This window comes from Schistosoma mansoni, assembly GCF_000237925.1.
Source record: "Schistosoma mansoni, WGS project CABG00000000 data, supercontig 0183, strain Puerto Rico, whole genome shotgun sequence".
Lineage (NCBI taxonomy): Eukaryota > Metazoa > Platyhelminthes > Trematoda > Strigeidida > Schistosomatidae > Schistosoma > Schistosoma mansoni.
Window position 1 is genome coordinate 192,135 of NW_017386067.1, and position 12,464 is coordinate 204,598.

The 12,464-nt window shown below is 34.3% G+C and overlaps 1 protein-coding gene across 2 annotated transcripts; it reads right to left on the reverse strand.

The window, feature by feature from the left end:
* Positions 1–4,739: 4,739 nt before the first annotated feature.
* On the reverse strand, positions 4,740–11,005 carry Smp_129250 (the record flags this gene model as incomplete). Of its 2 annotated transcripts, XM_018794776.1 has the most annotated exons (4): positions 4,740–5,362; positions 6,285–6,462; positions 7,369–7,513; positions 10,842–11,005. In XM_018794776.1, the coding sequence occupies 4 exons, from the start codon at positions 11,003–11,005 to the stop codon at positions 4,740–4,742; spliced, it is 1,110 nt and encodes a 369-aa protein (XP_018647029.1). The 2 variants fall into 2 exon arrangements, with proteins under 2 accessions (XP_018647029.1, XP_018647030.1); XM_018794787.1 differs by lacking the exons at positions 4,740–5,362; positions 6,285–6,462; positions 7,369–7,513 and having other exon boundaries at positions 10,838–11,005.
* Positions 11,006–12,464: the final 1,459 nt, after the last annotated feature.

Consider the following 12,464-nt stretch of genomic DNA (forward strand, 5'->3'; position numbering starts at 1 on the left):
TAGAAATAGTTAATTTAGTGGTGGTAATATATAAAAGATAGGTTGTATATAAGGATATAGTACAAGAAGAAAGACAGATACGAAGCAATTTTAATCTCATGGTTTAAGGGAAGATAGAGAGTGTATACACCTACGCCATTGTGATCGATTCTGAGCCATGTCACACAGAGTCTCCAGACATTGGTTACGATAGTCACGCAGATCCCAGCCAGGTAGTCTGCATCTGCCAACATGGCTCAGACTAGAAGTTAGTGACTTCAAGCACTGATGCCATGTTTTGGTTTGGCCGCCCCTAGCTCTCTTCCAATCATTGCCAATACTGGTCAGCATAGCACGTCGTGATAATCGGTGTTCAGACATACGTAACACGTGGTCCAAAAATCTCAGTCGATGCAGGAATATTCTTCAGAATAGGGAGGTGATAGGCTAAGACACAAGAGGGGTGTTATGTGTATTTATTTCAATCTCATTTGAAAGTCATATTGTAGGTGCAAAATTATAAACGGGGGACTCTAATGGAGGTAGTCAATTATGCACCAATTTAAGGTCTCAGCCTTCACGTTCTTATTAAAGTCAAAAGAACAATAGAATATGATTTGCATACATTGAAATTTGGTCTGGAAATTAAACCAGCCACCTCACTCTTCAGTTTGCTTACTTATATAATGTGTTTATTGTAGCGCCAGATGTATGTATCGTAACTGTATGGGACTAAAGGACATTATGTCCGGATAAATTGACCAAACTGAACTAGATGTAATGAAGTCTTAACCTTTGGACTAATATATAAACTACCATTTGACTTATCAAATAAACCTGAAGGTCCTGTGTTCGTCTCCTAATAGAGTCAAAGATGGGTTCGACTAGAAGAGTCTCAAATAACTGTCTGCTGCTTCATAGATTCTAATTATTGTCTAACCAAACTCGGTCTCTGATGTGAATTTTCTTATTAAATGGTCTTTACAATACTCCCATTATAAAGATTATTGTTATTGCTGAGAATGTTAGATCCCCAGAACTCATTTGGTAAATGCTTTATGTTTGTAATTCTATTTTAAAAATTTGAATTTCTCGTTTCCGCTCCAAAAGCATCCATTTTCACCTTCATATCGTATTTCCCACTTGGGAGGATTTTAAACGCTATTTCAATGTTGTATCTTTTAGTATGCTATTTTGTAACGCTTCGCAAGGACATTTTTATGCTGTATATATATGCTTGAATTGTGCTTATTGTTGTTGTTTGTACTTCTGGCTGCTTGTGGAATATATTTCCCTCTTCTGAACTTGGACTTCTTTCTTTGGTTAGCGGGGCTGGGACGTATAGGAATAGTTAGCTGATTTAATTATCATGTCACCGAGTCTTTGTTCGGTTTACAGATTAGGTGAACTCATAATCTCTTCAAACATAGCAGTTATTCATAGATATACTTAATAATATAGCTTCTTACTTTGCTATTCATCTATTGATATACATGAGAATATCACATTAATATAGTTAAATTAAAGTAAATCAAAATATAAAGAATTCATATCACTCTGACAGTGTGTTCCCCCCTATTCACAGCCACATTTGACCAAATCTTGTACAAATGTTATTTTCTATTTTTATTGGTACGATGTGATCAGTTAGTTTGGTATATAAACCCAGTATGTTTGAGAATAATGATTCATATTGCAGAAGCTGTTATTGGTGTTCTGGACTTAACTGACTGGGCTAGGCAGAAAGAAGGACTGATAATTTCTCAAGACTGCTCATAAGCCTTTCGTGTATCATTGCTCTGATCGATAATTAACTTCTCTCTGATTGGCGGGGATCATCACGTTCATATATCAACTGGGCACTCACTCAATTGACTAAAATCACTGCTCTCTAATTGGCAGTATTATCACTTCATATATTAAACAGGGTACGCATGCACGCATATCATTCAGACAATCGATATAACAACTGACGGTCTCATCATATTAAACAGGGCACGCAGGCAATCGATATAACAGTTTCCAAATTATCACTAATCATAGTGATACGATATAAAATTACTTTCTGAAGATAGTGTTTTGATTTCATGTTCAATTGTTCGATTATATTATGTGCATATGAATATTGTTAGGGGGTTGGAAGTAGTCAGAAGGAAATCCTGATATTTGACACTCATCAACAATGCATATTTACAATCTTGAAGAAATTGATACTTCTTTTTGAACTGGAGCTCATAGAAGCATAACAATGGAGGTATTCAGGTAGTGACTAAGATATTTACTGAATAGTGGCTAGTGTTATGTTTGTCTAATGTTTTGCCGCTGATCGAGTTCTATCAATCTAGTTCCAGGTTCCCTCAAGATTGCACGTACCCCTTACCAACGACTATCAACTTGTACAAGACTTAGATCCACATTTTCCTACAGACAAATCGCAACCGCTTAACATATCAACAAAATGAACATGATCTCAAGTTCCTGAAGCTAGTGGTTAAATTTTACGTTGAGCTATAGGATTTGATTCATATTAAAGGACCAAATGTATGTGAAGATTTGTTTCGTGCTGATGATTTTTAGTTGAGAGATCCGAGCTTAAGTCAGGATTCATCCTGGTTAGATTAGTAGCCGTTGCACAATACTAGTCATGAGACTAGAGTATTTAACAATTCCGACTTAAATACAAGGAATAAGACTGTTTTTTTTATCTCTTTCTTTCTAGCTCGCTAACTTGAGTAAGAAGTTCAAGTTTGTCTCGAAACTTTTCTTGATAGTAATCCTCAGGATAATTGGATTACATCCAAGTATGTTCGAATTGTATAATAAGCGACCTACTGATTATTAATTTCGGAATTTTATCAAACTTAACAATAGTCGTAGTGGATTCGTCAATGCGATGAAAAACGATTGAAAAATAAATAATTAAATGTATGGTTTTTAAAGTTGAAATCATGAGTCAATTGAAGCTAGACCATCATGGAAAACCTGTAAGCACTGGACCGCCGTTTTGTCTTATTGTTGGACTTCTCGGCACTACGTAACCACGATCCTACCTTGAGAGATTCGAACCCAGGATTATAATTAGTGAACTGAATTCTCTCGGAACTAATTGATACAACGAAAATGCATTGATAGTCAACTAAATGAAAATTATTTGTAAATCAAGTTCAGTTTTATTCTCGATATGTTGTATTTTGAGATTTAAAAATCTAAAGCAAGATATCTTTGAGTAGAAGTAACAATCGTTAATGTTATTGTAGTACTCATTCTGTATAAATAATTGAATCTGTTCAAATTACTTACTATAGTAGTAGTATATCTCAAAACAAAAAAGAAGTATATCAGAGACGATAAACATTATCGTAGATTAAATTTAGGATAAAATGTAGACCGGTGGGTTTCGACTTTGTTCTGTTTAAATATGTCGTACTCTCTGAATGACTAGGAAGACAATGGAACACATTTTCACGTGTACATTTATTGTGAGTACACATTGCTTGATTACGTGCCTATGAATACGAAATAGACTCAACTGCTTGAAATGCTAGTCGAGAATTGACATATCACTTGTTCGTACTCATATGTCGTTTAAACGTTAGATAGTAGGTAGGAAACTATGAATAAAACCAACTACTGGAGGAAGTCGGCCAAAATCTAATTCAATGTTTCAGTCTAAATGCTTCTGTCAGAGAGTGACAATTGTGTATATTAGTATTGTGGATTTGTGGAGATTGTAGTATATTAACAGTTCAAATCATGAACTGTCCTTAGCTAGACCACCATTGGAAACCTGGGAGCATTAGATAAGCGTTTCTTCTTAGTGTTAGGCTACTCGGTGGTGAGTAATAACAACCTCGCACCTCGGATTCACAGCCACGATCTTTGGTCTTTCGTGATGTATATGCCCCATGTTATATACTGTCTACAATGGATAACTGTTTTACATCTTATATAAGTGGACCTCACTAGTCATAACTGCTAAGTAGAATCACTCCTAACAATTATAAGCGTCCTAAAAACTACGAAAACTGTGTCTGTTGTAGATATAACCCTTTCAAAATTGAATTCTTCACAAAAGATCGGAAGTAGTTAACTCAAATTTGATTAAATTTTTCATGGAAGCACTGGACGGCCGTTTCGTCTTATTGCGGGACTCTTTAGGAGTGCGCATCCACGATCCCGCCACGCGGGATTCGAACCTAGGACCTATCAGTTTCGCGCGCGAGCCCTTAACCGATAGACTACTGAGCCGGCATCCAACAGCGATATCGTTGGTGTGCGCTTCTGAGGAGTCCCATAATGGGACGAAACGGCCTTCAAGGGCTTCCAGGTTTTCCATGATGATCTAGCTTCAACTGACTCATAATTTCAACTATGAAACCACTAAATTCTCCACAAAACCCCTTCTGGTCATTACAACCTATAAATAGTAACATTAAAAACAAAATAAACAAATAAACCATTTTCTTATTCAATTAAAAGTTCAAAAAAAATTTACAATCAAGCCAAGAAAAAAGAGAAAAACGAACAAAGAAAAATAAAATAAAATTACACAACAGTTCAATATATCATATTGAACAACAACAATAACAATGATCTGAACAAAGAAATCAACGGATCAATGATGATCTGAAAATCAATAAAGTCCCTTCTTTGATGGTGATAATGATTACTTTTATTATTAGTCTTCAGATCCTCCACTAATTTCAGATAGATTATCATTTGGATCAACACCATATGCTTGTAATTCATCTTTATTTGGTTTAATACATTGGTTTAATACATTTATTATTATTATTATAATATGATTGAATTTTAATTTGTTTTATTGTTTTATTTAAATAATCTAATATATTTGTATGTGGCATATGTATTTTATAACCTAAATTATCATAATTTAATAAAAATAATTTTTGATTAGATTGTTGTTGTTGCTGGGGGTGGTGTTGTTGCTGGGCGAGTTTTTGTTGTTGCTGAGTATATTGTTGTTGTCGTTGAATTAATGGTTCTATATAATTATGAATATATTCATTAGTACCACGTGGATCATGTAATTGATTTTTATTATTTAATTTAGGGGGTTCCCAAAATTTTAATTGATTTTCTGTTATATTTTTTTTATTTAATTTTATTTCATTTAATAACCATTCAACTGTATCTATGGTAAACATTTCATTAAATATTTTTGTAATTTTTTCTTTTCTTAATAATTTCACTTTTTTTACTGTATTTGGATCAATAAATACTTTAATTGCTTTCCATATACCATGAAAAAATGTACTATGATTAATTAAAATAAATTTATATAATGTTTCTGGATAACAATCAGCAAATGTCTGGACAAATTTTTTACCAATTTTAGGATTACAACATGCTACAGTTAAACCTAAGGGGATAAAGAAAAAAAAACAAAAAATTAATTAATCAATAAAAAGTTGATCTGATTACGTAATAAGTAAATATGATGATGTTGTTGTTGTTGTTGTTGTTATGTTGTTTTATATCGTGAAGCTAGATCACTATGGGAAATATGGAAGCACTGGACAGCTGTTTCGTCTTATTGTGGGACTCTACAGCAGTGCGCATCCATGATAACGGTTCACAAGATTCGAACCCCCAGGAGATATTGGTCTACACACACAAACGCTTAACTTCTAGAACACTGAGCCACCCGATGTTAATGTCTAACTTCAATTAATCCACGAAATCGCACCACCGTCTATCATTATTTTATGTGAGTTACTATCTCACAACAGACTCGGATGAACTCCACTGGTCACTGCTTTTCATTAGAACTTCAGGAAATACCTCTTGGAGCCAGTCACTACTAACTCATGATTTCAACTATTAAATTACTAAAATCTCCACAAAACCCTATTCTGAAAATGAATTTTAATTAGATAATCATTGATTTAAGTTAGATAATTAATATGCTTGATGCTATTACGAGTTCACCTTAGTCGATAAACGGAATGAAGGTTAAAGATATAGTAACACAATAGTTTATTCTAATCCGTTGTCCCCGGCCCTGCTAACTACATCAACAAGTCTTGATGATGCGTAGAAGAATGTATTCTACAAACATCCAGAAAATACGAAGTCAATAAGCACACAAATCAACCCTTATTTATACAATGATAGAAACGCTCTCAGGAGAGACACAAAATAATGTACTAAAAAGTCAGTGGTTTATATAGTCACTAACTTACGGGACGGATATGGAGTTTATTGTGATTCTTATTGCATTAAAGTTGTTTTTTTTTTAAAAAAAACGCTTATTATCTTTAAGTAGTACATTATAATCATACCTGTACAATCAATAATAAATACCAATGTATTCACTGAAGTTTGTATACTTCGTCTTGCATGTTCAATAAGATAAACCATATGACAAACAACATCATCTGGATTATTTTTCAATGTTTGACATTGAGCAAAACAAGCATACATCAATGGTCTACCTTCACGATCGAATCCAACTTGTCGCTGATTAAAATAATGGGAGTGAATAGAAAAGATAAGAATAAATAAAATGATATAAGATATTAAAAGATTAATTTTATTTAGATCCATTAAAGTGTTTGAAAGACTTCAATTTATTCAGTTTCCTCTCTTACTTGTTAATAAGCTAGTCTACAGTGAATATTTTCCAATCTATATTTCCCCATGGATTGCCCAGGACAGAGTCCAATGGAGAATGCTGATGGAAGGCCTATGCTCCTCCACAAGGGATAAAAGGGCGTAAGTAAGTAAGTAAATAATATTTTCCCATTGACCTATCCTGTTATCTGATTGGCTGTTATCATTTTCGGTTCGTTATTATGATTATATGTAAAGGTCATATTTATTACTATATGTAGATTTGGTTTTGTTTGAGTTCCTGACTCTTCAGTTTCTTTGATTACATGAGGAGATTATTGTTAAAGTGTCGTTTACTAGTTTACATACATCCTGTTTCGTATCAGAATAATCTCCGAATTGTTTTAATTTGGAATAAGCATAGGATATGTCTAAACAGAATATAAAAATACTCTGTCTGGTGTTACTTATCAGTAATAACAGTAAACTTAATCAACTAATCTAATTATTATATTACTAGATAATAGACAGTAGTAGTGTCCTATTTGAAACTTATCACAGTTAGATGTACCTGCTTGCTTCCAGCGTAGATGTTCATACTGAGGTTTTAACTGAGCAGACGAATTCAGATGTCAATCAACTCATTGACATACTGAGCATAATCATTAACTCCGATTTAAAGAAAGACCTTATCTGCTTGATATGAACACTGGTGATGGTATTCTTCATAACTATAAATATAATAATCCAGCATTAACAATCTTCTCTAGAGTATGTTGCGAAGTATATAAACAAACGTCAATAATAACTCACAACTGAATGGAATCCTGGTGTTTCATGACACCATTTACATTGAATTGTCAATGGTTGATATTCTCGACGCCATTCTACAGCTGTTTTCAATTGTTTAAAAGCATCTTCAACAACATAATTTCTTGCCACAAGAAATCGAGTTATTCTATAATTAATTGGAGAAAAAAAAAGAGTAAAAAATAGATATCAGATGTATGACGTAGATTACAGTTCTCTTGATTGAAAGGATTCAATCAGGATAATTGATGTGAACAGAGAAACAAGAAGCCTTAACAAACTACGGAAGCTAATTTTGGGAACGTTATTTCATTTAATTCGAAGCTTGTAAAACTGTAACAATTACTTTTATCCCTAGTCTATTCTACAAATCATAAGCTTTCGTTTGATATATGATTCACTGCCATAGCCTTTTCTGTTCCAAAGCTGTTGTCATTAAGACGTAATCTTTTGTACTCTTTTCTACTATAATCCTGCAGTTTTGGACATAATTGCACTTTCCTAATTATTGTACGTTGTGGTTAGGTTAGTCATCTATTTATTCATGTATCTTTTTACACGAATCTGAATTCGGAGTTCGATCGCTAGATCGGGATTGGAATAAAGCGAGTAGTGTTCCAGTTGTCTTCTCTCTCGCTCGTGCTTATCAGCCAATTAGGGATAGGATTGTTTTCGTCTCTCTACCCCCACTTCGAACTCACGCATACTAGCCTCAAGGTTAAGTCAGTCAGCCTATCGAGTCAAGGTCTTAATCTACATTAGACAAGTTATACTCAGCACGAAAGTTGGTCGACAAATTCATGGACGTAACAATAATACGACAATGATTCCCATCAGGTAACTGATTTGAGTAAAAAAATGTTACCCGACAAGAAATTGATTATAACCCAAAGAGATTAGTGATAGTGTATGTGAGTGCAATGTTAGAGGTCAAACGCCGAAATCTCAACAGGAAGAATCCTCTAATCATGATAAAACTAATGTCCTGATCATTTAACGGTAACAGTGTTGAGATTTAATGTTAAAAAATAATATAATTTTTTAAAATGACTATACAATTGATTAACAAAAGAAAGAACAAATACTCTGGAGTGCGATTATGTCCATTGTTTGAGAATCCTTGTATAGTTATTACTAATATGCTCCTGTTACCTCTCTTATGGAAGTGCATAGGCCTCCTACAAGCATTCTCCACCCAACTATGTCCTAGGCGATCCTTTAAAGTTCTTTCCAGTTTATATTCGTCCTTTTCATGACTGATTCCAATTATTAACGCAGTGTGTTCTTTGGTCTTCCACTTTTCCGTTTAACCTCAAGATTCCAAGTAAGCACTTGCCTCGTGATGCAGTTTGATGATTTCCTCAATGTATGTCCAACTCACCACTTCCGTCGTCTTTTCTTAATTTCCTGTTCAACTGGAAGCTGATTTGTTCTCTCACATAGTAGGCTGTTGTTTACAGTATCCTGTAAAGGAACATTGAGTGTCTTGCATAGACAACTGTTTATTATTACTTGATATGTGGGCGAGAATGACAGTGATTGGTTGTCTTGATGAGTCAGACATTAGATAGGATGACAGGTGTTATGTGTTATATATATTCCCCTATCCTTATTATGTATTAACTGTTCCCTGTTGATGGACACTTATTGATTGACTGTTCCTTGTGTTGGATTTTGGTGTGGAAATATATTGACGTTATAGTCAGGCTAATCTCGTGTTCTTGATCTGAGTTGTGTTGAAGTCCTGTAGAATAGACACTGGGTGGGAATCTAGTGTAGATATTCGTCTAAGGTAAATTAACGTCCCACATACGTGTAAAAAGTAAAAGGACTGTTATAACAGAAACCCCCAAGTTATAACCAGCATCCTCTCTTTTACGTCTATAACAATTGGCGACGGCATCCTTACGTTTATAACAATTGGCGACGGCATCTTTATTGTTTATAACATTACTTGTACCTCTTCAATGATGGTTATGGTAGTTCTCAAAGTTTCAGCTTCGTATAGTAGAGCAGTCTTGATGTTCGTATTGAAGATTGTGACTTTGATATCGGTTGACAGTTGTTTTGAGTTGCATATATTCTCCAACTATAGGAATGCTATCCTTGATTTGCTAATCCTCGCTTATACGTTTGCATCAGATCTTCTTTATTCATCGATGATGCTTCCCAGGTACGTGAAAGATTCAACCTGTTCCGGAGCTTCTCCATCAAATGTGATTGGATTGGTGTTCTCCGTGTTTTATTTGGGAATGTTATTTTTTCCTTTGTGTATGTTATGGTTTACTGCTGCTACGCTGTTTATCTTGACCTACATTTGTTGATATGTATGGGATAGTAGAGCTAGATCATGTGTGAAGTCCAAATCTTCTAGTTGATTCTGAGATGTCCATTGTATTCTGTGCTTTCCCTTAGATGTGGAGGTCTTCATGATCCAGTCAACCATCAGAAGAAAGAGAAAGGGTGTGAGTGAGCAACCTTATCTGACTCCGGACCTTACCTGGAATGCAGCTGTCAGCTGTCCTCTCATATTAATTATTAGGTGTAGTAAATTGTATAGGATTATTATTGATATCGGATGTTTGAAGGGATTATTTAATTTGTGGCTGATATCAGTAAGTATAACTAAACAATTAACGGGAGCTAGCGACCATTGAACAGATATTCTATTCTAACATAGTACTTCTCAATAGTGGTTAACTAACACTCCTCTAATGAACTTAGGAAGTTTACACCTAGTGCATTACACTTATTTGGTATTGTTTATTTGAATCTTCCTATTGATGTTTAGAACTGCAATCGATCATTCTATTCCTGGAGCGAACATCAACTCTGGGGTGCAGGTACATCCAAATGACGAGTCCCAAATAGTACGAGTCGCGCGTCCTGGATTCTACTACTGGCTACCATCTATCATTGCTTATATTACTAGTGAGTTACGGTTTACCACTAGATAACCAAATCATTATTAAAACATTTTTTGGATTTATTGACAAACTGACTGAACTATTTAAACAATCCACTTGGTAGTGCTTGGTTGAATTATCCCATTGATGTTTAGCACTGCAATTGATCAGTCAGTTATTGAGATATGTGCATCCTGTGAGAATTGCCTCGATATTGCCTTAATTCTTAAGCATTATAAACAAAGATGGATAGTATTATAAGCAAAGATGGATAATGACTAGCAGTGGAATCCAGGAAGGGTGTTTCGTCCTATTTGGGACTCGTCAGCTGGCTCTACCTTCTTATAATACTTGTGAATTAAGGCTGTATCGAAGCAATGCGTACATTATGCACATACGACTAATGAGAGACTGACCAGTTACAGTCCTAAACATCAATGGGAAGATATAAACAAACAATACTAAGTGAATTTAAAGATGGATAATGCATAGAAATGGAATGATTCAAATAAACAATACAACAAGTGAATTTAAAAACAAGAACAATCAAAATGAACAACATAAACTTACGTATCATCACATGTTGCAAAATCAGGTTCATTTGGTAAAGGAGTTAGATTTGATTTAGCTAATTGATATAGTTCTGTTTTAAGATTCATTATTTGTTCTGATGTTAATTCATTTTTAGAAGATTTTCTTAATGACGATGTTTTTGACATATTCTTTTTGTTCATTTTATGATTATTGTTAGTATGTTAGTGATGATTGTATCTCCTTACAAGTTGAAGTGGAAACTGAAGTACAGTTTGAAATCTGTAACAGAACATAAAACGTTTTAATATCAGAGTTACTTTCCAAGTTAAAGAAACAAATGATGAATGGATATGTTGAGTAATTTCAATGGATCTGCTTACATTTCTTTCGTAATGCAGGAGTATTATTGTTGATCAATTTGTTTAGGACTGCAACTTGTCAGTCTCTAATTGGCATATGTGCATTGCACAAGCAAGTGGCTATCAGGACTCAGTAGCTGAGTGGCGTTTGAAGCGAAAGGTGCTGAGTTCGAGTCCCAGAGTGAACATCAATTGTGAGATACAGGTACATTCAGCTGACGAGTCCCAAATAGGACGAAACGCGCGTCAAACTGGATTCCACTGCTAACCACTATCCATCTTTGCTCACAGTAGATGTCTTATTTTTTTGTGTGTTTTAGACGCATTCTACTTATAAGTAGTACAATTTTTTTCACTAAATATTATTGGATCATCATGAAAATCATTTATTGTAAATAGGATTACATTACTTTATTTAGCGATGTGCATCAACATAATCTGAACATCACAAGCACCCTGACAGTTTGATTTTCCCTTCTTAAGCTTAGAGTATTAAAATAGTAATCTGCCACTAGGTGAAAAAAATATAATTTTGAAATATCTAAATATACGTTTAAAGATCCCCAACATATTAAAAGACTAATATTGGAACAATTTTTAAAGATCCATCTGCTCTCTTAGTTAAGAGGACGTCCAAAAAGGCTATTCGGCCATCAATCTCTTCTTCCGATGTAAACAGAATGGCTAGATGCACTTCGTTAAACTGCCTAAGAACGTCTTGCTGTGATATATTATCTTTACACAGGATGAATGTGTCATCCATATTATCTACAGTAAAGTTTGAACTTTTGAATAATCTTTTTTTTAGTGGACTGTTCTCTAGTTTGGCTAGAAATATGTCAGCTAGTATAGGGCTCAGATATTAGTCATCTAAATATACGTTGAGTGTAATCATATAGTCTGTTAGTGGAAATTATCCTCAGGAACATCTAATCTGCGTATACAATTGACTGGAGAATGATCAGAATGAGATTTTTAATGTACCGAAATTTTCTCTAGGCCTTACATAAGCTATTTTCATATCTTCGGGCTTGACTAACATCACAAACTCTCAGTTAACTCAGTTGGTAATGTACAGTTTCTCAGATTACGCTTTATTCAGTACTCTGTTAACAAGTTGAAGTATTAGTTCTAAGTTTAGTAGAAAAGGAACTGGTAACCATATTTTAAAACATGTTTACCTGAAGTGAAAATCTTCGCGAAAATTCAGCTGGATTATAAAATTTATATACTTCAGTAACCTTATTTCCTGAGTATCTTTTCACCGTATACCCCACACTTCATGTTTATTTATTTAAAC